The sequence below is a fragment of the Patagioenas fasciata genome, chromosome 6 (assembly GCF_037038585.1).
Source record: "Patagioenas fasciata isolate bPatFas1 chromosome 6, bPatFas1.hap1, whole genome shotgun sequence".
Classification (NCBI taxonomy): Eukaryota; Metazoa; Chordata; class Aves; order Columbiformes; family Columbidae; genus Patagioenas; species Patagioenas fasciata.
Genome location: NC_092525.1, coordinates 28716128 through 28743279, shown reverse-complemented (window position 1 = coordinate 28743279; position 27152 = coordinate 28716128). Strand labels below are relative to the sequence as shown.

Genomic DNA, 27152 nt, shown 5'->3' with positions numbered 1-27152 from the left:
TGTATTTTTTGCTGAATTTTTTAGTCTTATGTATATTGACACTGCACATATTTTGACAATTTATTGCCAAATACACATATTATGGGACTTGGTTTCTGACTTAAGAAAAAAATACAAATGAAAATTGAAAGTAATTATCCCATGTGGAGACCAAAAATCCTTTTCCCATTCCAGATCAGGCATTTGTGGAATTCATCTTCAAAGGGAAAATAATGTTCCTCAGATGTACAAACTGTACCAGGGACTACAGGTAACTACAGGACTACAGGCTGTGAATACCAAATGTATCATACTGGCTGGCCCATTACATCATCTTAGAAATGTCCCCATTTCATCATGTCCATGGAGATGAAAGATAACAATGCCACAGCGTAACACTCAAAATTTGGTTTTCCTCTCTTGATACCATGCAGCTTCTCAAGCTGCTTAAAGCTAGGATTACAACTCTGGACATTTATGGAGCACAGATGTTCTGTATATGAAGTGAGTTAACTACTGATCTGTATTTTCTTGTTTTTCAGTTTTAATTTAAATTTGATGGTCTTGATTGTTGTATAACAATATTATAAAAGAAACTCAATAGTGTAGATTTAGAGAAGCTTCATTATTAGTCTGCAAAAATAATCATTGACATAAGGATTCTACCTAGAAAGGCCTCATGATTGGCAGCCACATACTTCCTTAGAGGCATTTTACCCTTCCTATATGTACTTCTTGGCCAGTAAATGATGGAAACATATATGTTCTTATTGCCAAAGTATGTTCCAGTTACTGGAAAGAGTAATAAGTGGGATAAACAATATGATGGACTCGTATTTCACAGAAGACTTTCCAGATCCTTCTCTCCCTCTCTCAAATACTGTTAGCATGCACAAATATCTATAAACGTTTAAGAGAGGCATAAATAAAATTATTCAGTATCATACTACTCAACTTTCCCAGATTAATTCTCCTAAATATCTTGGGTATCTCTATATCAGGCAGAAAGACAAAAAAAACAAGCCCCTTCCAGATACAACATAATCTAAAGGACAGAAACATGCTTTTGCCCTAAAAGAAATTACTCAGATCTGTATTAAGCACTTCACTCAATGAAAATCACTCAATTCTATTTGTTCAGTATTGATTTTTACCTCAAAAACTTCTTCATCCAGAATCCTGGTTCCAAAGACAGTGATGCCATTGGTGTCCACAACTGTTTTGTCACTTCTTTCAAGTGGTTTTGTAGTTTTTTTGTTACAGTCAACAATCATTGTAACACTTTTTTTCTCCACACTAATAGCTACTCGATGCCACCTATTAAAAAAAACAAACAAACATAAATGTAATTTATGTTTTTAAAACTAGGTCATTGTGTTCCTAGCAAGATAGATTGTGCACTAGTCCAGTCACCAATAAAATTTTAAATGTCTCCATTTATTTCCTTCTCTCATATGTACACGATGTTTTGTTTATCCACTGTATATCTTCTGTCCCTTAGTACAAAGGAATCTGATCTATAGCTCATTGTGAATATCCTATAAAAGATGAAGCTCAAGCTGATCCTCTCTGACATTTTACCCAGAAAACATTACAAAACTCAAATTAGAGGTGAGTGGACTGTTTACATTTTATTAGATTGAATGATCTGACAGCGGATTTCATTTTCATGAATGTATTTGGTTTCCAATTTACTTGTGCAAATATATTTAATCTAGCATCTTATTCTTTGTTATTTGCATTTTACTATTTGTTCTCTGTGATCAATCATCAAAATTTTATCATGTTCTTTAGCTTACTTGAATGTGTTCCATAGCTATAGAGATTCTTCAAAGATGTACAACAGTTCCAGCACAGATGCTTTTCCAGATATAAACACTTACAAATGCTTGCAATATTCCTGCAACAATAGCTTTGCCTACATAAATATCCACCAAAAAGTGAATGAAGTGATTCAGAATACTGACAAATGATTTTAAAGACATTTGAGAATAAAGTTTTGTACAATTTGCCCAACTATAGTACGGTCTTTATGAGACTTTATTATCATGACAGACCACATTAGTTTAGTGAGCCTCTCTACTATGACAACTTAAATGTCTAAGAGCAAGAGCAGGCCATTCTGTAATCTGGCATGGAGCAAAACATCACAGAATCTTTGACAGACCAGGTCAAAAAGTGTCAAAGTATGTCATATTAGTAACTATTAAGAGGAAGGCTGGAAACAAATTATTTTAGTTGGCACTTGCGGCACTAAGGTTGTCTAAATAAGAGAGCCAGCTTAGATCATTGTTACGAAGAGCTTCTGCATATCAAAAGGAACACCTCGAAGCTAATGGAATCTGACTGCTAAACAGTATCACTGAGCCAGAACTTTAATTCCATGTTTTCTCTGGAACGTGGTTAAACGTTATCATTATAAAAGCAAACTGCCCATGCATCCTCAGGCACATTACACTGTTTACACTTTTTAAATATATGTCATTTAGAGATGAAGATTGTTGTCATAAGATCCTTCATCAAATAGCTGAGTCAGAAGAAAATTCTTGGTCTATTTTTTGAAAGTATGTAGAAGCTGAATCCAGGAAAACATAGCTCACTGGGAATATGATTGACTCCAGTTGATTTAGAAGTTGTGTAGTCTCACTGCAGGAAACTCTACCAAAACAAGTTAATCTTGATTTCTTATTTTTTAGCAGCTTCTCAGCTGTTTGGGTGAAATTCTGAAATGCATGTCAAAGCTTTATTATTTAGAGGAAGTCAATGAAAAAAAGTTTGCTGTCTTGTTTTATCACTCCTTCTTCTAGGGAAACACATCAGGTTTTAGTTTCATGGTATAATTCTATTATCTGATTATACAGGGACTAGAAGACAATTACTTTTTCTTTATTCTTTATTTATTTATAAACATATTTCATTATAGTTGAATTTTTGCCCTTCCTTCTCTACTGATTTGTTTTGTTTTGTTTTAATAACATTTCATTCTATGTATCTCTGAAGACTGTGGCTGCTCTTCCTGGACTGCAACATAACAAATAAAAAGCCTTTGAAAGAATGAAAGTCCATTTATAAGCACTGGAATGACATTTCGGGAGAGTGATCGCTTGTCTACAAAGGGAAGTTAGGTACAAAAAAATTAACAACTGCATTAATAACGCCATAGGTGTTTGAGATTAATTGTCTTTACTGCGTGTGCGGTATAAGTCCTTGCAGCACTTCAGATGAAATGTCCACCTTATTCTTCCCTGATTTCCTTACATATAGACATCTCAAACCATCTTATTTTATCTGCTGTTTTCGTTCAGGACAGGAGAAAGTCTATGCTGTCTTGTCAGCTTGTCTTCACTCTGCCTATCACCTTCAAGTGGAAAAGACAGCCCTTCTAGAGAGACTGTTCCTTGAGTCTCTTTGAAAACAGTTTATTTCTATATTGCATAGGAAGAATCTTCATAGGTTTAGTTTTGGTGGGTTTAACTTCTATGAGTATTTCTTCATTCTTGATTTATAGAAATGGCAAATAAGAAAGGTGGTTCCACTTTATTTGTAGCTGCATACACCATTTGAAGGTGGAACTGAATTCTGCTGCAAAGGTTCTCAGATTTTGTACCACAGCAGTCCAACTAGCTGGAAATTGTGTTACTGATTTATTTAAATATGTAAGATAACACTTTCTAGAGACTGTAATCACCTATAGAGTAGTCTGTGGTATTATTTTTAATCTTAAAATTTTACACTTACTTGCCATCAGCAATGTTGACTGTTCTGAAAAGAGGGTAGTCTTCTGGGGCAGGTTTTCCATTCTGGTCTTCAAACAGGAAGACGGGGGATCTACCAACTTCAACACCTACTTGCTGAATGCCTTGCTCATTGTAGATAGACAGAAGGAAGGACTGGATACCCTTTTTAGGTTTTACTGTCATTAATATTGAAAAATCTTCTGGAAAATCACCACCTGTAAACAAAGTGATAGATACAGTAACAAATTCAGAAAAGATGAAACCATTCTTTAAAGGTTTACATTATTCCATAAGCACAGAGGATACCTCATACAAACTGTTGGATCTTTTAATTCTCCAAAATGAATACATTAAAAAATTACACTTTGAACATTTTTAATCTTTTTTTTTTCTTTCTGCTCTCATTTTATTTCTGAAAGATATATCTTAATGGTTCATAAAACCACAACTTTTTAGTGTATTGTGAATTTATGTAATACAATATATGCAAGAACAATGATACTTTCACATTCATTACTTTTTTCTATCCATCTTCTTTTTTGTAGTCTTCTAATTTAAAAGTGTGCACTGCAATTCCACTCAACGAAATAAGTATCCATATTATAGCAAATATGTTCCCAGGCACTTCATCTCCCTTGCTAACAATTTGTTTTAGTTTCTCTCAGTAAATACTTGAGTCTTTCTAGAATAATATCATGCATAACATTGAAAAAATACAGAACTAGTTCTACTTAATAGAAGCTTTAGGCAAAATCAAAAAACTTTTAATTTTCATTTACTCCCTGATACTTTATCTTTGAAGTAGACATTTTATATCAATCATTTTTTAAACATTTACAACTAAAAATAAACAAAATTAAAAGTCAATACAGCTTGTTTACAAAGGAAGGACTGAGGTCTGTACTCAGTACTGCTCCTGTTTAATCTGTCAGTAAATCTGCCTTTTACTTGGTGTGAAAGTCTATTAGGCTTTATAACAAATGAAGTGTGATACGGAGATTATAAAATTCAGAATATACATTGGATCCACGTGGCTTCAGCTGCAATTTGGGATACAAGAAATAGAGAGATTAGAATCTAATTGTAATACTGGCAATGAATACACCTGCAACTTTGTGTGCATGACAGTGAGTACAATGTTCTTAAATATTTTAATAATATAATACGATAAATTTTAATAAAATGTTACATTTTTGTAATGAAGAAAAGTATGTAAGACTTCAACATCAAAAGCTGATTTAGGAATTGCTTCTTCCAATGGAGAAAATACAAAATTGTTTCCAAGACACGTCTTATGGGAAAACCCTTCCAGGATTCTACAGTCTTCCATGAAGACAAGCTACTGATGGCATTGACTGTTTAGTTACAACATGAAAACAAAACGCATGAAATCTTATTCATTTTTTAAATTACATACTAGTCTTCTAAAACAGAAAATCCCTTGTCTTACACTTATTATATTGTCTGCTGTCATGTTGTTTTATGTGTTTTCCACCATTTTTTAAACTTTTTTTTGTAGATTGTCAAAACACTGTAGTAATCTAGACCACTTGCGGGCTTGTTTTGCTATCTTATTTTGAAGGATCAAAGCTCAATAAATAGGAAGCATTTCATTTACTCTGGTAAGCCTTTGGTCAAGCCTTTTAACGACAAAGCAAAGCTGCTAGGTCACAAATCAAACTGAAAGTTATACCTTTTAATATCAGAGTAAAAAAATGACCAAAAAACCAAAAAGTAAAGAAAGGGAAAATATGACTGTCAACAGAGACCAAATAAATTATTTTAAAAGCACTGAACACTTGCCCTATCTGCCTTGTTAATCTGGAAGATATGTTGAAAATACTTAAGGCAGGTGACTCTAATTCAGATAGTCCCGGCATGTGCTCTTTAAACAGACACCATCCTAGGAAAAAAAAAAAAACTGTGAGCTTTCTAAGAAAGGTGACTGAAAATGAGTCATGTGCCTCACTTCTGTAGTTTCCTGTTATCACTGCTATGGCATAATATTCTCAAATCTTTTATCTTGCACTTACACCATGGAATTATAAGTAAATTTCTTCCAAACACAGTTTTGACTCAAAGTCAAAAAAATGAATGACATTCTAACAGGTAAAACTTTATGTATTGTGGGTACATATAGTTCTTGGACACATATCTGGAATAGTTACCAAAATCTTCTCAACCACTTTTAAATTTCTTGTTTATTGATGTGGTTCTGTCTGAACAATAACTAAAAATAACAATTGGAACAAAAATCACTAGAAAAATCTTTGTATATTTCTGGGTTGCCATTCCTGTCATTCCTATATGCTTGTGTAAAGATAATTAAGAGCATAGAAATGAATAGGACAACAAAAATCTAAGCAGTTACCTTTACAATTATATAATGCTTTTCAGTCAGTGAAATCAATGCCGATGATATTCTGGGAAGCTGGTAAATATCATTAGATCCATTTTTTAAAGGATAGATATATTGATGACCCCAGCTTTTGCCACTCATAGGTCCCTTTGAGCTATACTAGCTAAGAGTTTCATCTATTTCCTAATGAGTCATAGGAGTTAGATGAAAGCAAGCACAGGATGCATTTCAACTTGTGTTTAGCTAAAATGATGTTTCACAACTCAGTCTTATCTTGGATATCTTCTGTAGTAATTCCACTACTATAGAGCACTAAGAGAAGGGGACATGATCACTCAAGTATCTTTAAGAATAACCTCTGAAAAAGAATGATTTCTTGTGGTGGGGAGAGGGTGCCTATTCTGCGAGATTCAAATGGAAGTAATTACCATAATCACCTCCAAAAACCTGTTTCTAGGTTCTTTAATGAAGTAGAGGATAACGTGACATTTTCCTGTACTAAGCAAAGTTTTGTGGTGGTTTCTTTTTATACTGTGAGCAATGTTTTTATTTGTTTCCTGCACATAGAAGTGTTGCAACAGATTGGTAAAACCAAGCAAACTCATTCCACTTGTAAAGCAGAAACTGAAAGCATTAATAAGAAGAGTACCTAAATTAAGGCAGTCAAAGGCTACAGAAATTTAGATGTCAGCCAACAACATGAGGCACGCACTTGTTCTGGCATTCAAGAATCATATAAATAGTTACTACTGCAGCTGCCAGATCCTCTCTTCATGCTACAATTTGATTCATGAATAAGTGCAAGTCAGCCTAAGCTCTCGGACTTCCAGTTCTAGACTCTCAAGCTTTGATTTAGCAGAAGGTGCTTGTACTGTTCTAAACTTCAAAAAATATCAGGGATTCCAAGTTAGTTTAATCTTATGTCCAGTTGTATTTGAATGCTCATTTAAGGTTTTTTGTTGGACCACTTGGCTTCAATGACACACATTGTAAAACTCAGGATATGAAGGTATCAACTTATTATATTGTGCAACTTGTGCAGTTTCTCAATAAAATTGGGGTTTTTTTCATTTTTTAAAGAAAGAACAGCCTATATTCTTCTAACCTTACTTAGTTGAAGTAGTAATGGATTATACAAATAGTCACATTAATATCAGCAAGACATTGTAGACTGTAATATGCGATTCAGTGAATGAAATTTTCAGCTGGATAGCTCTGTTATCTATATGCAACTTAATTGAGAGGATATGTTAAAAACTGAAGAACTGTGCCATAAAAATAAAATTAATATTATATCTGTAGTAAATTTTGCTTTTATTGTCATCCATGAATAAAAAATGAAACTGACGAGTTAAGTGAACACGAAAGTTATGTTCGAACTGTATATAGCTGTTTCCTGTGTTGCTCTTGAAATGCATTATTACTACAAAATACTGTGTGTTTCCCCCTTCTATAGATCTTGGATTATATCTATATGATTGGTACTTTGAAAGAGAAAAAATAACTTTTTTCTTTGCCAACATCTAATCTGCATGTTTAGAGACACTCGTTCAAATTCTGCATGATGTACCAAAGCGAAAAACTTAAACATTCCATGATTTTGGCTTTTAACACTCTTATTATTTTCCTCAACAGTTCGCATCAAGTGATAAGTGACAGCAAAATAATGGAATAAAAGTCTCTCCTTAACATCCAAAGAAACTTTTCCAAAATGCGATGATTTCATTTTAGAGAAATTTGAGATAAGATGGAATCACATTACCTGCTATCCACAACTAGCCTTACTTAGTGCCCAAAATAGCCAGATACTTTTAGGTAATTCTTACCAGATGGCACTTCTGGGAATGATTTTGCAATGGCCAACCACAACTCCTTTCTCCCACTGCAGCATTACTCCAGGAAGCACTGCATTTAAATAGCCACCAAATAAGCTTTCCATCAGGTAGCAGCATGAAAGAACAGGTAATATGACTTACAGGTAAATTCTGCCAGTGACACAGAATTTGATGAAGAGCTTTATAACAGAAGCCAATAAAAGCTGATTCATTCAATGGATAAAGAGCACGTCCTGTCATTCATATGCAGGCCCACCTCTAGGGAGAACAGAAATGTTTTCTGGTACTGACGAGGAAAGACATGCTGTGCTTTAGAGCAATAGTTTTCTGACAGTCTTACCTGGGTACAGCTGTTTTGTTGGGGCACTCAACTGTGCAGCTTTTGAAACCCTGTAGGCGACATCCGATCCTTTAGAGTCCCTCCTATTTGTGCAAAATCCTGCTGTTCTTGATACTCCTTCTGGTGAATTGTGAAATTCTAATGCTTTTAGCACATCAACAGGTTCAGCTGACAAAGAAAAAAAAAAAAAGAAAAAAAATTACTCATCTTGCATTTGTACAGTACGCAGCCTCTAAAAAGGATATCGATGTCATTGCAAAAGCATATGTGTAATCATAGCAGTAGCTGCATCCTGTTTTGATTTACTGCAGATTAGTCCTACACCAGAATATTATTTTAACAGAATTATTAATTTTAAATATATAAGAGTTCGTTCCATCCAATGCAATTGTTATGATCAGAGTCTCAAACTACCTGACTATACAGAGAAAATCACTCTTTCCCAAATGCAGAGAAACTTCATGATTGAAATTACAACACATTCTTTTAATGAGTTAATTCAAAGAAGTGGAACTGATTTTAAAAGTTTGCACAAATGTTCCAGAAGCATTCAGCTAATAATAATCTGCTATCAGAAAGTCATCAGTTGCTAACATTAAAATGTATTCTGACTACAGATACAAAGTGATAGGGAAGAAGTTAATATTTTTTCTCATCCAGACAGAGAAAGAAAAATGTACCTTTGCCTGCAAGGAGTGAATGGACTGAATCAGTCTTACATTATTTCCAAGTTAAAATTCAAATGGACTTGTTTTGCACTTTATAGAGACCAAGTACAATCAGTTTGCGTTTATGCTCAGTGTCTAACAATTTAAAGTTGAAATCCAGAGCTGCTACTGCACTGATATTGATACAGAATTTTATATATATATAAAGTCAACAGCAAAGCCTTAATCTATACAAGTTCACCATATTAAAAGGGTCAAGGACTGAATGGACAAGCACTTCAAGAGAAGCAGTGAGAGAACATAGTTTGTGGCCAACTGCATATCTTTTCTCTTAGAAAAAAACAGTGTTCATTTTCATACTCCCTGCAGATCATAACTTCACTAATTTATTTTTTTGAGTGGAAACAGAATTTCAACAGGCCATTTTTTCACTGGGACTATTTTGCAGGTTCAGATCCACTTTATCTAGAAAGACAAAGTTTTAAATGACTTTCACTGTTAAAGCTGGAAATGTGTTTGGTAAATCTGACCCTTCTTTATGTCTTTGAACTGCACTGTGGCATTAACTGTAGCTCATTTATTCTCTGTTATTATTCCTTATTTGTGTCAACTAATATCACCTTAAGGCAAAAAATTCATTGTGTGTAAATATTCAACTATCTGAACAACTATTTGCAAACAATTAGTGAAAGAGTGTAAAAACATAGGCAAAGTGATATTCTAGTTAGAGTCACTGAGGGAAACATCTCTATGTCCTTTTCTTATTATTTGTACAGTTCTAGGCAGTGTTACTATTTTTTGTCAGATGTTTTTTTATCTCAGAAGTCACTTCAGTGTATTCACTGTCAATAACAGCTATGAGCAAAGTTTGACTAGCTCATCTTATTCATCTCCTGGCATTGCCAAATATGAAGAAGTCCATGGTTAAACCTATCTTTGAATAACACCAAAAATGTATTATTTAAAAACAAAATCTGAGGTTTTCTCAGTCAGACTAGAATGCACACTTCTTCTTTCTTAAAAATATACTAACAAGAAAATGAGGGTGAGCTTCAATTTTTTTTCACATCATGCAACTTCATTTGCTTTTTCCATCAGATCTTGTTATCAAAAATAAACCCAATAACCAATGTCTGTTGCAAGCTAACACATTTTGAACTAATGCTACAGTATGCACTTGAATTTACTTAAAATCTACGTATCCTGCAGATTCAAGAAATCATGTTTGAACATTCTCAAAATAAAAATTTAAATTGTGTGCAAATTTTCAAATACCAATCTCACTTCTCTGTTAAGTACTGACTAAATAATTTTGATACATATAATGTATTTTCTATAGGTATTCCATACAATTCTGAAGTTACTAGCATACTGAAGGAACTGCCACACTTCTTTTCTGGTAACCAATGGCTAGTTTTCCAGTACCTATTATAATTTGAACCAGAAAAATTATGCAGAACCAGTCACTGGAAATATTAGTGAAAATACCAAGTTGCTGTGCAAGTCAACCATGGCTACATTCCTTTTTCCTTTGCTCTTTTCTTTAATTTGTACCAGATTCTTCACTATTTTTTAGAATAATGGTTGTTCTTTGCCTGGCTGACTGGGAGAGTGTTCAGCCATAAACAAGATTATTCATTACTCCCTGCTAGTTCCGCTGCTTAAAAAAAACTTCCAGACAAGAAACAGAATAATAATAGAACAATCTTCAAACCACAAATTCTGAATAATAAGGACAAACATTTTGTTAATAGTCCACAGATGACACCTATTTCTGCAAACTTTGGTTCACAAAACATAAATAGCAAAACCACTAGGCAGTTTACAAGGATTTCTAGAAATGTAACTTGTCATATAAACGACAAGTTATATGAAGTAACTTACACAAAATGTGACTAGTCCATCTCCAAGGATAACATGTCTGACTTACTAAATACTTGGAGATCACAAGTAACGGAAGCCGCTTCGATAATTTATACAAAAGATTTCAGATAGCCGCTTCGACCGATAGTTAAAAAGTAAAGTTATTTAGCAGTCTTTAGATAGATCAGGCAGGAAAACATAAGATTTGCCTCTTTAAAACAGTTTGCTTTTGATAGAAACCTACATATCATGCAGTCTGGGAAGTAAACAGACTGAGTTTGTGCCACTTCCTCACAAATATTTTTGTAACATTCTTGTGTGTGTCATTATTTAACCTGGGCTTGACTCTTATCAAATGCCTAGATCAGGTTGCAACCAATCCTATATTTCATCTGGGAGGCAGCAAGCCTGAAAGTCTCCTCAGAGCTGTTATTGCCAACTCTCAGCTGAAAACAGGGCTCACGTGTAAAGCACTTCTTCCATACAGTCCTCCTATGTCATGCATAGGGCTACCAGATATTGGGGTTTCTGCAGAAACACCCTCTTTTTGGTAATGGAAATATTACCTCAGTGAATTTCAGGATTTTTTTACATTTTCTGGAACTACAGCCACCTAGTTGGATGAAGTGTTCAGTAGCCCTGACCAGGCTGCCATGACATAAGTACGTTCAGATTATCTGCTCAATGTCTCTACAGAAAGCACTAGACACAGTTGCTTTCAATATTCCACAAGGCACACACATGTAGGAATCCAGTCAGAAATAAACAGCTCTTGAAAACAGCAGCACCTAGATCCTAACTGGTCAGAGGTAACCTGTTTGAAGTATAAAGGATGATGAGAAGTCCTCGCACAGCCAACACTGGCCTGCTTAGAAAATCAGGGTAGACAGGTAGGAAGACAACTCCCAGAGCAGGGAAAAGCATAGTCTGGAAGCTGCCAGCTGAAACTGTGGCTTCTCTCTGCTGGTTTCTGTAGGTTCTACAGTGCTCAGTGTCACAGTATCCTGGGAGCTCCAGCTCTTCCTGAACACTGCCTCTTCTCCAGCATCCTGCTCCCACATGATTCTGAGAATGATAAGAAACAGCCAGAAAAAGCACCAGTGCTAAGGCCATGCAGTTTGCCTATTTGCATGGTCCACAAATTAAGATTATAGCATGTATTTTTATGGGACAATGTTAATGTAACCCATATATTGGCAGATCTAGGGTCTCTCACAAGAACTTCCTTACAGTACATAAAGTGGCTTGCCTAAATGATTTTACATTCTAGTCTAATTTCCTTGGACAATTTTCTCATAAAAGAAGTAAAAAAACCTGCAAATTAATGATATATGATGTAATGCTTTTGCATCACTCCAATTTGGTCCTAAGATTTAAGATGGCAGGGAAATAACCAACAAATAAGCATCATGCAAACAGCTCTGTTCACCAGTTCTTGGGGTGCAGTTAATTTTCCTTATGAAACTTAGACAACAACTTTGAAAACTCAACTCTGTCATGGCAAATTTGACAAAATACAAGATTCAGATCCTGGAAGTGGGTCCCTTCATTCAGGTGTTTATGGTCACACTGCACTGCTGCTTGAAGGCCACCTCCTGCAGGTAAGCCACACAAACCCAAAAGAGAATCCTTTCAAAAGAAGCTTGTGCTCATGAGGGCAAGTCTGCATTTTTCAGATAAAGCTCTCCTGAGTTTCAGACCACAACCAAAAAGCAAGTTTCCACTGTGCTACTTTTCCACTGACAGAGAACCAACTGCAGGGGATCCCTCTTCTTACTAAATGCTACAGCACACAGCTCAACAGCATGTCCTTCATTCAAAGAATTTCAGAGAGACATGCAACTGACACTGTCACTAACAGACTATACAGTAGTAGCCATAGGAGAAGTGTTTAAAAGTGCTGGGATTTCTGGAATGGCAAAAGAGAATTCTTCAAAAATCCCTTTTTAGAAGATAGAATTGTGTGAGATGCGAACCTGACTATCCTAATATCTTTCAAAATTTCAGTTAATCATTTAGCTCCAGCATAAGTTCCTGGTTTTCAAAATTAAAGAAAGTAAAAGACAAAGCAAACAAACAAACAAAAAAACCCCAACAGGTAGTGTAACATCTCAAGACCTGGAATAATTTATAACTTGCAATATCTAAAATTGTAGAGCCAAATTCTGGTCTTCATTATTGTGCTATGACTGAAGTACATCCTTTCACTCAATACACAAATATGGATAACATTTGATCCAGAGCATCTCATACTAAATATAACTCCTAAGCCATAATCTTCCTTTGCTTTCCCCTTAGCTTTCTTCCATAGGAACTAAGTAGGAATCTTAGGGGAAAAAAAAAAAAAGACAGACTGACAGAAACAGAAAATATTCTAAGAGACTTTCAATACTACTAAAATATGTGTAAAAGCCTGTTAACTAAATAGGAAAAAAAAAAGAAAAAAACCCCTTCTGTCAGCATATCTCTGCTGGAAATCAAAAGGACTCAGCAGAGATAAGTAGTTGTAAACTGGATGCTAGATCACTCTTTTACACTGGCAGGTCAGGACAGAATATCAGGAGTGAATTACATGAGGGAAACTTCCCATGCTTTCCGTTTTTGATTTTGAGAGGAGGAAAATGCATATAAAAACTGACTTCCAACTTCAGTTAGCATTTTCAAGCCTAGATTTCCTATATATAAAATTATATATTTATTTTAAAGCTTATGACAATGTATTCTATTCAATGCATTAAAAGCCACATCTTTTAAGAAGATAATGCGATTATAGATTGAAAAAGTACCTCTGTAAAAATCTAGACTGTGTTTTGATCCTATATTCACAGCTACATTTAATTCCACATCTCTACATTGAAATAAATTCCGTGATACAGCATTCTTATTAATACTGGTATTGATATAACACATATGGATCAAATTCTGATGCCTTTATATTGCATTATACCTAACAACTAGTACCATTGTTGAACGTGATTTCTTCTGGACTTAAGTAGAAGCTGGTGAAAACAGAAGATTAATTTCTGATATGTTATAAGCCATAAATATAAACAGCACTTACTACACAAGATGAGAGGACTTACTTCTTTCACTCTGACTTCCTGAAATATTTGAGCTGGAGTCTATTACAAAATACGGCTCCTTTCTTTTTATGGAGGAGGTTCCCAAATACCATAACAACACAGGTTGTGTTATCAGAGAAACGAGGGATAGAGTAACTGTACAACAATGCAGAAACTAAAGTCATTTGGACACATCGTCTGTGCTGATGACTTATTCAACATGGATGACCTCTGTTTTCAATAAAAATGCTTAGCATTTCCACATCTCTCTATGGGAATGCTTCTTGCAGTGACCACATAACCCTAGGTAAAAGGTTATACACTACAAGACAGGGACAAATTGTATCAGATGCAAGAAAATTTGCATTGGAATGTTCAGGTCTGGTTCATAACATTTGATTTAAATGCAAGGGCAGATGGTAAGCAAACAATGTTTAATAATTTCTTCTTAGTTTATAAAATATGCATCTGGTCTGTAACTGACATTATGGCAAACTTACTATCTTAGTGATAGGCAACAATATTTCTTGCTTGTGCTTCAGCAGCCACCATTAAAATTCTGCATTGTGACAGAACCCATCTGACCCTGCAAAGGCAAACTGTGCAGAACAGAAAAAAGATGGATCAACAGTGCACCTAATGGTAGCAATGTCATCTTCGGTATTACATCAGCAACAATCATTTTGTATAAAAGGGTAAAATCTATCTACACATATAATATTTCTAGCCACAATCATGTTGTAAGGTTAATTATTTTAATGACTTCGTATTTATGAAAATATTTTTATTAACAACAGATGCTTTTTCACAATTTTCTAGCTACTGATCAACTGCAGCGATGATCCAAAACCAAAAGAAGTTCTCCATATAGGCTTACTCAGATCACATAGGTTTACTCAAATCCATCTGGTGAGTGACATTAATGTAAATGCTAGGTACATAAATGTTAGGCCATTAACACACATTGAAAATAGAGCTGTATTGTTTCATGTAAATATAATGTCCTGTCCCATATCACTCTAACCAGCTAATGTGTATGTGTCAATAAATTTGTGCTTAAGCATATAAAAACACTTGAGCTCCTGTTTCTTAGCATACATATCTGCTTCCACTTACAGTATCTTACTAGTAATTTTAGTCTGTTTCTGCATAAATCAATCAACAAATTCCACATCTGCTTCATTTCATTGATAGAAAATTACCTGGACACTCTGTTACTACAATACTTTCAACACACTTGCGAGTGCTTCCTCAGAAATCATTTTAGACCTATATAGGCTAATCGGTTATCAGAGAGTTTTCTAACCATCCTTTCCTACATGAAGCTGTATTGAAAAGCAATTTATAGGTCAATTCCATGAGCGGCCACAATTCCCCACTACTGTGGATCTCACTCGTTATTTCATGTGTTACCCAGACCTCAAGCGGTCAAACATCTAGAGCGATCCTATCACAGATGCACGCAGCAGTCCTCAGTAGACTTAGAATACATGCAGATTAAAAAGATTATCTAACTGATAGTTCTTTTGAGTGAATTTGATTATTCCTTAAGGGTTAAGCAAGGAAGTCAGAATGGATAACTGTTCTTACCTAGAAGGTCCCACACCTTGAGATCTATTCTACACATGTTGCAAGCCACTTGGAAGTTGCAGTGAGAAATTAATATAGCCCTGAACCTTTTTAGATAGGCTATATCAAACTTGACATTTCTCTCTTTCTATGAACTGTACAGCAAAGCATTAATGGTGCTGATGACTAAGGACCAAAGAGTTCAAGACAGAATTTTACTGAAGATAGGGTATACAGAGGAAACAAACATCTGTATTTTCAGAAGGAAGGGCTTAGCTGACAGGCCTCAAAATGCAGCTCACCAGGACTGACAGGAAAGTGACTGTGGGGGCAACTTCTGGCTACAAAACTAATTCCCATAAGAAACTGCTCAGGGGATAACTCATTTAGATGAAAATACTTTTATTTCTGTTCAAATGCCTAATAAACCATAGAGCTGAAATCCTATTACATTTAGAATTTGGTCTGGTAACTCCTGGATCTTAGTCTCTTAATTTTATGAGAGAGCTCAGGCACAATGATCCTTCCCTATTTAAAGGTTATGTTCACCGACACAATATACAAAATGCTCCCAGGCTGCATGCTGATGGGCATACTCTAAATGTAAATAATAACAAAACTCAAGAGAAAAAAAAAAAAAAAACAGAAGAACCAGTATTCTTTACTTTACAGATATACCTGAGCAAACTCAGTGTGCAACTGTTTGCTATACTGTTAACTTTGGTAACTGTGGCTTTTCTTTTTTGAGATATAATACACAGTATTTTATAATAAACAAATTCTTCAGTTAGCATAATTCTTCAGTAATGCCCTTCTTTTGCTTAATGTGAAAGTGCAAATTTATCAGTGATGATTCCACAAATAGCCTGTGAGATTTAGTCAATAACTTGTAATTGGTGAGATACAACCCTGGAGCATTAAAGAGCTTAATTTGCCCCAGTAAAAAAGAATTATCTGAGAAGCTGAGGAAGACTAATATTTCTAAGTTACTACTATTTACTTCACACTTTTCCCTGAAAATATTTCATTCTGCCAGTAATCTGTTCCAATGGAACCACCGCAAAACTAAAACTTAAGTGTTGAAACATTAATCTTCAATTCTAAATGGAGTGTTTTTTAAAGTTTAGTCCAATTTTATTTCACTGTGACAGATCATTTAAAGAGTAGAAGCTATTATAGCCTAGAAGGTTAAAATATGCATATTTGTTGGGTACTGATGAAGGGAGTCATTATATTTGAGGACAAGACTTCCAAATTAGGATACCTGTGGTCAGATTTCTGTGTATGTATTTAGGAACTTAAATAGAAGGTACTGGTTGCTCCACAGTTTTTTGAAACTATGCTACCTATTAAAGCTATAACAGCCTACAGTTATTTAGTTTATTTACTTTTCTTAAAATTTTGAATCTTCCTAACTCTAAGTGTTCATTCTAAGGACTGTTTGTGTATTCTATAGGTGGGTAAAGATAAAAAATACTACAATGAAGGTTTCTAACTGACTGACTAACTCATTAGACAATCCAAGGCTTAATGAATCTAAGAGGCTAAAATATTTTCATGAACAAGAACTCATATGAAGGGGTATCCAGTCTTCAGATACTACTGTTGACTTCTCAGAACAGTGCTGTCAGGTTAGAAAAAGGGAGAAATGTTTTTCTTTTAAAAACACTCTTAAATACAGATTGTGTCAAATTTCTTCTACATATGTTTATTTTAGCTACCATTTGTCAAGCTGCTTCAGCAGTTCTCCTGTGAAACCTGCTAACTTTTTCTTGCATTCCTTTTCCCAGATCATTAGTCCAATTTCTGATTCTATCAACAATTAGCAAGCAGTTTAGTTTACCAGCTAGACCTGAGTTTGCCAGAGCAGAAAGGGTAACAAATACTGCCACTTTGCCAAGTTATCAATAAGAAATTATTTACTAGCAGTGTTAGAATTTGTTAGTTTGTTAACCTTTAGGATACAGTACAAGACCCATTCATTAGTAGAAATCTGTATTGTTTCTAATGTTGTGGGAATATTTTCGTTCTTATTTTTACTGTTAAACACTTTCACTTATGGTGGGCAGGTATGATGGATATATTTTAAAAACAGAAATACATATAAGTTATTATTATTATCTGTACTTATTAATTAACTGTGTTCTTCACCTGTTAAGCATTAACACAGGAGCAAACATCCAAGAGCAGGAATTCAAAAGCATGCTATGCACAAAATGCCTCACCGAGCTTCCCAGTTCCTAGAAAGAAAGGACTCGGTTGCCTTCCCTCTGCAGGCTCTAGTCTGTATCCCCAGCAATGATACCTTGCAGTTGTGCTGAAGGTGTCTAAGCACCAGAAAAGGATCAGCCACTCTTCTGCCCTTAGCATTTCCTACAGGCTAGCTCTGGGCAGATCTGCACGTCCTCAGAGGCTTTTGGGACAGGCAGTCTGAGTATTGCCTGCCTCCCAGCCCTCTGCTGAGAGCCCAGTCATGTCACAGAAGATGGTTCCAGGAGGAAGCATCAAATGCATCGGTTTGCAGTTTCCTTTGAGAAAGTTCCAATACCGTTTGTATATATTAACCAAAGGATTTTACAGAACTGAATAATATGAACTTTCTTTTTTTTTGTGGGTTGCAAAACTGAGTTACAGAGCATCTTCCATCTTGAAAGGTGTATTATAAAATATGATTTAAAAAAATGAAAATCATGATCCTGCTATGAATAATGGCACTGACAAAAATGAAACCAGTTAAGCTGCCTAAAGTAATAATGCTCCTGAAAATCAAGCTTGCTTTCTTTTTCTTTTCTAGGTACCTAAATATAAATTTATGAGATTAATTGAATATATATTGCACATATATATACTTCTGGAAACATGCTTCAGGGTTGTTTTACCTGTTAAAAATTTTCCTACATGTCAGCTTTTAGATGAATTATGTAATTGGGATCCTGGCTGGTGACATTTTTAGAAGAAGGTGTTACTGGAGTGCTTTCATATTTAATGATTACAAGGAGTAGAGATTATCCAGATGCATACAGGAATGCTTTAAATGGCCTATGACTGACTATTTCACCAACAGAGGGTTTGTGTGAAACTGCTCAGAATTGGCTATTTCTGCTTCCACACCAGTTATTTGGAAAAATTTAGTTGACTTTCTATGTTGCAAAATCTACTAAATATATAATATGTTTTTCAAAGATAATGAAGACAGCCTATGCATATATGGGATACACTTTTAATATACTCACCAACTACTAACTGTATCTCTTTTTAAAGACTGATCTCTAATACCCATATAGTAAAAAGAAAAGCGAGCACAAAAAACACTTAAATCCCATATTGAAACCAGTGGAAAACTTGCCTACATACAACTACACACAGAGATCTTTAATAAGGTTCACTTGCAGGCTTATTTATTTACTAGAAATATTCAGCAAAATATAAGAATATTTCTTTCTGGTTTTAGTTATGTTGCACAATTCTGGAGTGTAACATATTTGAGACTGACATTTCATATTTGCTTTATATATTTCACGATAGGCCATAACTCTTCTATTGCTTAAAACCTTTCAGACTAGATAGGTTGTGCTTTTATCACATTGACAACAACCAAGCACTGAAGACTTGATCCTGATTCCATAAAATATTTCACTTTTTACCCACAAAAGATTGGGCTAGTTCATAATTTGATGAAGACCTGTATTGATCCATCAGTTTACAATATTGTAACATCTGCTTCAATACTTCCGTGGAGTCATTGCTATTTAATGCCACAGCAGATTATATCAGAACTGCAGCCCAAGTATCTAACTATGTTAGGGCCTCTTCTAAGGATTCAAAAAGTTCTTTTTGTAGAGGTAGTGAAAACAGTACTTCCAACTGTGAAAATCAGCAAAACAAGTATTAAATTCTTGGAGTATCCTGTTTCTATTACCATACCAAAAAAAGACACAGTCTTAGAAATGGTCACTGCTACGGGAAGAGACAAGCTGTTCTCTCAGCCCTTAAACATGAAAGAAATTGAGCTAATTTTAAAGCTTTGCCAGTCAAGGTATTTACTCAGAAATAATTGCAATAGACTTCAAAAATATCATCTAATAAATGGGAGTTTTCAGCTATAAGCATAGAAAAAACCCCTAAAACAGCTAAGGACAAGATTCACAAATGGTGTCATTTAAAGTAATCGTATTTAATTTGATTTAGAAACAACTACATGATTTTTTAAATCATACAACTAAAATCTTTCACCATACTTTCACTGATGTCAAAGGTATTATCCACCTTTTGAGAGCAACACAAGGAAATCAGAACCAATTCTGTATCCTGCTGATATTGGCAGGAATTCTACTTAAGCAGACAGCAATACTGTAAAACTTTGAATTGTATTGTTTAATAAATCATGAATGTTTGATAACTTATCAGATTACTGTGAGTAGATACACAGGTAAGGGACAAAGTAGGCAAAACTCAGACTACAGTAATACTTTAACAATGTGACCATAATTTGCCTTATTACTAAGTTAATTTGTATTATAGGCAAAGCTTAGCTGTCAGTGACATTATTCATAGCAGGATCAGGAGCTTCATTTTTTAAATCATATTTTATAACACAGCTTTCAGTTTGCTTTGCAGCCAACACTTTGCTTCCATAATATCAGCTCTGCCAAATAGCTTCTATTTCACATACTGTATGCATTAACACTTTGACGTACAGTGAAGTCCCAGACCTAGAATTTACAAAGGTTTTTACAACCCCTTACGTGTGATAATGTGCTAAAAAGAATTTAAGTTCTGCCAGGTTCTATTACTATTGTAATAACAGGGTCAACAATTAATCCTTACATTTATAGCCTGTAAACCTGGTATTTTATACTGAGTAGTACAGTTATAAGCCCTCACAACAGGCACATGTGTTCACCTAATTCCTTTTCAGCCACTGCTCTCTATTGTGTCCATCCAGAGCGCAAATCTTTATCACTGCATGAGATTTCACATTCTTAGAACATTAGAGATTTCTCCCAAACTCTGCTTAATTTATTCCACCACCAACACCCCGTTATCAACAAATACTCAGAACAATGATAAATTAACCAATACTGGGAAGATTTCTTCTAAAAGTAAGTAGAGAGCTCTACAGAGAAAAGAAAATCCGCTTCTTAATCTTGCTGGTAGATGGAAACCCTACTGTTCCCCATTGTACAAAACAAACCCAGGAGAGACATAATTACTCCAGTGTGTTTTAGGTATAACTTCACTTCAGCAGTAATGTCATAGCTGTTTTATTATGCTCCAACCTTGTTAGAACTAAAGGCCATGTTTGGAAAAGACCAAACAACTTTGGGCAACGCAATTGTAAAACTGAGGATATATATATTTATTTTTATTATTATTATTTTATTTTATTTAGTAATCAGAAAATACCAAAGCACCAGGAAAGGTTTTATATCAAAGGCTATTTTTCTAGTGACATTCCAACAATAGGTGCTAGGCACAGAGAGGTATTCTATATGTACTTGCGTACAGTTACATTTGTTAAGATATAGGCAAAACAGAAGTTGGGAAACATCTTTTCTACAGAGCTAGTAAAAAGACATAGTTTCCTGCAGCCTGATCCTTTCTGGGACCTTTGTGAAATTTCCTTCTAAACTAAATACAAAGATTCATACTCCAGAGAATTTACAACACACATCAGTCATTTTTCTGCGTCATATGTCTGTTGCTGAAGTTGAAATAATTGTTTTACCTTAGAAACAAATAAAAAATCTAAATTATGTAGCAAACCAGACATACACATGCAGGTCTGGGAAGACTGGACCATTTCACCCTCTGATCCTTGGGACTCAGAAAATCTTCAGCTAGGACCACTGGGATCCAGTATAAGTTGGGGAATGATCCATTAGAGAGCAGTGTAGGGGAGAGGGACCTGGGGATCCTGGTGGACAGCACGATGACCATGAGCCAGCACTGTGCCCTTGTGGCCAAGAGGACCAATGGCATCCTGGGGCTTATTAGAAGGGGGGTGGTTAGTAGGTCGAGAGAGGTTCTCCTTCCTCTCTACTCTGCCCTGGTGAGACCACATCTGGAATATTGTGTCCAGTTCTGGGCTCCTCAGTTCAAGAAGGACAGGGAACTGCTGGAGAGAGTCCAGCGTAGGGCAACCAAGATGATTAAGGGAGTGGAGCATCTCCCTTATGAGGAAAGACTGAGGGAGTTGGGTCTCTTTAGTTTGGAGGAGACTGAGGGGTGACCTTATTAATGTTTACAAATATACAAAGGGGGAGTGTCACGAGGATGGAGCCAGGCTCTTCTTGGTGACAAACAATGGTAGGACAAGGGGTAATGGGTTTAAGCTGGAACATAAGAGGTTAACAGAGCACTGGAAGAGGTTGCCCAGGGAGGTTGTGGAGTCTCCTACTCTGGAGATATTCAAAACCCACCTGGACACGTTGCTGTGTAGCCTCACCTAGGTGTTCCTGCTCCAGCAAGGGGATTGGACTAGATGATCTTTCGAGGTCCCTTCCAATCCCTAGCATTCTATGATTCTGTCTATGATTCTATGATCATGGAATAGTTTGGGTTGGAAGGGAGCTTAAAGATTACCTAGTTCCAAGCCCCCTGCCATGGGCAGGGACACCTTCCACCAGACCAGGCTGCCCAAAGCCCCATCAAACCTGTCCTGGAACACTCCCAGGGACAGGGCATCCACAACTTCTCTGAGCAGCCTTTCCCAGTGCCTCACCATCCCCACAGTGAAGAATCACTTTTGCTCAGTTTGTGAATATTCATCTGAGAAACCCCTGTACAACTTCTGTTTCTGAAGGTTAATGGCATTTTGTTAAACTAATATGAACACACAAGACTATTTTGCTGTAAAATAAGGAATGAAAATGTTTATATTATTTTTCAACCTTAAAAGTGAATTGACCGGTTAAAGTCAAAAGTGCTTTACACCACTAGCAGTTCTGAGAAGAGATTCATACTTCTCTAGTTTAAAACACCTTTTTTGTACAAGTTTAGACTAGCCAGATATATTAAACAGTTTTCAGTCATGAATCTGATTCCTATCTTTCCAATATAACTTACTAAGCAATTACAAATAAGTGACAATGTTAAGGGTGCGTCCACAAAGAAAACTCTCCTTTTGCCATTACTCGTTCAGCATTCCTTCTGCACCTAGAACTCCCACTGGTTTCCAAGCCTGTATGGGGGAAAGCACAAGGAGCCTTTTTATTTCCTAACATGACTGTAAATGTATCTATTCTATATTAGAAACAAATCTGCTTGTCACACAGAAAGTCCAAAGTGTATTTTCTGTATAGAGCTTCATAGCTTTATTTTCAGCAAAGATTCTTAAATCTTTTTTAGTTCAGACTAAAAGCTGAATTTCTATTTGATTGAAAACACTTATAAATAATAAAAGGACCAATTTTTCATTTCTTGCCCATGAAATTTAAATCAGCATCACAATAGTGCATTGATGCCAGGCCCTTCCAAAAAAAATTTATAGTGTTGAAGCCATGCCATTTTGACTAAATGAGTTTATTCATTCGAAACACATTACCAGCAGATTTAGTATTAAAGGTGAGGAAGGGGAAAGGAAATCAAAGGATGTTTTTTAAAATACTGAATTTTGTTTACTTTAGCCAAGTCATAAAGCAAAAATATTTTCTAAAAAGAGCTGCTTAAGAGCTGGTGGGCACTGAGTTGACCAAATATGAGTCGTTAGTTTCCCCATTAAGTTTCTTCTCACTTCTGCAACTTTTTCTGCCTAAAGAATAAAGAACTCAAGAGCCCAATCAGATCTTCACACCCCCTTTCTTGGTATTATGAAAGACACCTCATACTTCTCTTTCTTTTTTGTGTTAAATAAAGAAGCTTGGAAAAAAAGTCAGGAATTTTAGGAATCTTTTGAGGCTTTTCTACACGGAACAGATTCTGTTGTCTTAAAAAGAAGCCACTACTATATGATTAATATATTATAGGAATACACAATGTAATTTTCTTTACATAGGGGTAGTTCATGAAAAGATGATGGAAGAATATAGGATTTAATTTAACAGAGTTTATGAAGGCAGTGATTCATATTTCACCCAGTATTTTCATTTAGTCATATTGTTTACCTGCTGTAGTATGCTGTTTTATTTTTATTCCTCAGTATTTTCCCTCTCTTACTTTCAAATATGAATCATTATGTCCTATTTTAACTTTTAACTATGTTAAATAAAATTAGAACACATAAAAAACAGTTCAGAAATATCACCCTTGTGCTCCGTTAGGGAAATTAGGTCAAATCCTACTCCCCCTGTAGTCAATGGAAAAACTCTTAGTGACTTCAATAACAGATCAAGAGCTGAACACACAGCTCCCTGTAGTTTCTATGCAAATGGCATTCTGTATTTCAGAAAAGTTCAAGAACTATTTTCAGAATGCTTCCACAAACACAAGAAGCCTGTAGATTTATGTTTCTGAAATGTCCTTTATACAGAAGACCGGATGAAAATATTTTGAATATAGCTTTTTGATTTTTAATAGTTACCAAAACCAAATTATTCTGCCTAATGTTGCTGAATATATTTCAGTTAGTACCAGATAACTTCTGTTGACTTTTCCTGGGCAGCTTTGGTTTAGATTTTCTTAAAACTGTTCATTTGCATCCAACCCATCATGTAAAGATAATCTACATAAATCCCACTGAATTAAGGCCATTCTACTGTGCATAGTCATGTGAAAAGTGGCATAAGAAACCGACCATGCCTTTGCGGACATTATTGCTTCTTGAAAACATTTAGTTTCGGCACGGCAATGAAGAACCGAATCCTTGAAGACCGGCGAGGTTAATTCAGCCTGGGTGTAACTCCACTGGAGTTGAAAATTGCAGCAGGGGTGAAATCTGACCACCTCCGAGCCCTGTCAGAAATGAGGCCAGCAGGGGGCAGAAGCCCTGATTGATCTGACACCGTCAAGACTGTGCCCAGGTATAAAGAGCTTGAATGGAAACTGATCACTGTACTATGCTGCCTCCAGGGAGCCTGTTGATTCAGAAAGTGGGAATTCAGATCGAGAAGTACCTCGTTAAAATAATAAATGCATAAAATTTAAACGTTTTCGGAGAGTTAAGCCCTTTCATGGATGTCAGATCCACAGAAAAATAAAAACCTCAGTCCCAGTCAGACTGGCCCCCAGATGCGCCTGTGGGCCCTGGTGGGAGGGAGGATGGAGGGAGGGAGAGAGGAAGAGGCAGCATTTCCACCGCCGGTAGGAAAGGAAAGCGCTCCCACCACCGCACACGCAGCAGCCCCGCGAATGTGCGAGCACATCTCAAGAAGCCGGAGCCTCGCGGCGACCAGATGCGACAGCGCGGCGGGCGGGCGAGGGCTGAACCGTGCCCGGGAGCGCTGCGGAGGGGGAACGTGCGGGAGACGGGAGAGGTGGTGCGGGGGCCGCAGCGATTCCTTCCTGCTGAAGCTGCCGCGCTGCTGCCTGGCTCTTGTTTCCACCGCAAGTCCCCCGAGGGCTGCACCCTACTCACCAGGGCCACGGACACCTAAGGGACCACTCGACCCACCCGGGCAGGCTGCAAAGGGGGAGGGAAGCTGGGGATGGCGCCCGGCGGTGCCACCGCCCGTGTGGAGACAGGGACCGTCATGCTGAGCTCCCCGAACCGCCCCGCCGGGGCATCTGCAGGCCCGGCGCCACGCACACCACCTGCGGGGCGCCGCTGCCGCCGGGAGCTGCTCCTCACCGCCTGGCAAAGGGCCCTTTCAAATAGATTTTCTCCTCCCCTCGCGTCCTGGAAAACTTTTTGCCCACTGAAGCCCTTTGTAAAGGGAAAAATAAAAACGCGAAGAATGGAGAAAACCAGTCACCAACTTTCCCTCTTCTCTCCCAGGAGAGGGCTGATACTTGTCGCTCCATTTCAGCCGCAACTTCGAACTTCAGCAGAGTAACGACTCTTTAAGTTCAACAAAACTGAAAATCATAGACGCATTCCACAAAACTGAATTTAGTGCTGGAAGAGAAATCACCCTGTTCAACAAGTATTTCTTTCATCTTCCCACCTCGCCAGTGCATCCCCCTTACTGCATTAAGACCACGGCCGAAGTTAAACGCCGAGGTCGACCGGGAGCCATCCCTCCGCTGCACCTGGGGAGGGACGTTCCCCGCCCGCGCTGCCAGGGGCTCCCTCCGGGTCTCCGCGCCCCGAGTCGGCCCCAGATCCCTTCGTGCCACTCTGACAGGTTTCCTCTGAAACGTGGCCCCAGCCGTGCCCTGGGTCCTTCTCCCCGACGGGAGGGAGAGAGGCGACTGGTCTCCCGGGTTTCTCTTTGCTTTCTTACCTCCTCTGACCTCTGCAGCACGGAGAAGGATAGCGAAAGTGATGAGCACGGTTACAGCCGAGTCCCAGGGCCACCTTCTCCTTTTCCACTTTGTGGACCATCTCTGCATCTCCATGCTGGACACCCAGAAGTGTGAATTAAACCCGGGCGCCTTCAGCTTATACCAGCTCCGTTCTTTCCACTATATTCCCAGAGATGATTTCTCCTATAGAGCCATACGTGATTACCAAGAGGGGTTTTCTCTCTCTCACCCCCTCCCTCTCTCTCTGCCCGGCCTTGCGCAGGCCCGTCCTCCCTAGTGCCCTGCCCTCAGACTGAAGGAAGATGAGGGGCTTTAATCAAAATGCAAAGAGCGCCGCATCCCCCTAAAGGCTTCATCCCGTCAGAGGGCTGGGCGAGCGGCTCACAGGGCCACCCCTGGAGCACAACTGACAAGCCAGCCGCCGGGCGGAGGCCAATCGCGCGGCTCCCCTGGCCGCCCACAGCACCGCCCTCCGCCTCGGCGGCGGCACACCGGCTGCTCCGCGACCGCCAGTCGCCCGCGGCACCGCCGACCCTCGGGACGGCAAAAAGTGGCCCTCCCGAAGGCGTTTGGGGAACGGGGAACGACGGGGCGGAAGCGACCCGGGGGCAGCCGCTGTGGTGTCGCGGCACCGCTGCCCCCTCAGTGCCACCGCCGCCCCCCGCGCGCCCCAGCCCGCGGGCCCCGCGCGCCCCGAGCATGCGCAGTGCCGCCCGCGGCTCCCTGCGGAGCGGAGGGGCGGGCGGCGCGAGACGGGGATGCGTGAGGGGGCGGGGGGCGACAGTGGGAACAAGCGGGAAGGAGGGGAAAGGGGACGCCGGGTGGGCAGGGAGCGAGAGGGGGATGTTTGGGTGATGAAACGTGCGTGAGAGGAGCCGGGGCGGTGAGGTGGAGCCCCACACCCCGAAACTGCCTGCTGGCGTTGGTGCGGCGGCAGGTCCGGCCCCGGGGGCCTCACACCCACTCCCGGGCGCCACTTGTTCCCACACGCCCTTGGGGACTCCCGGAGGCTTCGCTTCAAGCGCGCTGTCAGAAAGGAGGGAGCGGGGTGATGGAAGAAAAGCCTACCACCAAACAGCCGTCCCCATTCCCCGCCTCACCACGTCCTGGCCATCGGGGAGCAGGTTTCACAGCTCCTGCCCGAGACACCTTCACGGCGTGTCCTGCTGTCCCACTGGTGACCGGACGGACATGGGAACCTCTGGAAGAGCAGGTCCGGTCAAGGTCCTCTTGAGGGATCAGGTTCTGCTCTAGCTCCTCTGGGAAATGAGAAAAAACTATGGTCACGTTTTAATAGACACGTATATCATTTTTTAAAAAATTTGCCTTCATAGAGATTTTTCTACTTTAGTACCTTACAGCAATCATTAAACATACGGTTTATCTGCAAAATACA

At 38.1% G+C, this 27152-nt stretch overlaps 1 protein-coding gene across 7 annotated transcripts in view; it reads right to left on the bottom strand.

The window, feature by feature from the left end:
- COL11A1 (collagen type XI alpha 1 chain) overlaps positions 1-26331 on the bottom strand; it is a 147463-nt gene extending 121132 nt beyond the window's left edge. For 4 of the 7 annotated variants that reach the window (XM_065841764.2, XM_071810354.1, XM_071810355.1 and 1 more), the window contains exons 1-4: positions 25735-26331; positions 8251-8418; positions 3718-3931; positions 1134-1296 (exon numbers count right to left, since the gene is read on the bottom strand). In XM_065841764.2, coding sequence (XP_065697836.2) covers positions 1134-1296; positions 3718-3931; positions 8251-8418; positions 25735-25849 — 660 coding nt within the window. In that variant the 5' untranslated portion in view covers positions 25850-26331. The remainder of the gene's footprint in view (positions 1-1133; positions 1297-3717; positions 3932-8250; positions 8419-25734) is intronic. The other 3 variants (XM_065841765.2, XM_071810356.1, XM_065841760.2) reach the window with 3 other exon arrangements.
- Between the last annotated feature and the right edge of the window lie 821 nt (positions 26332-27152).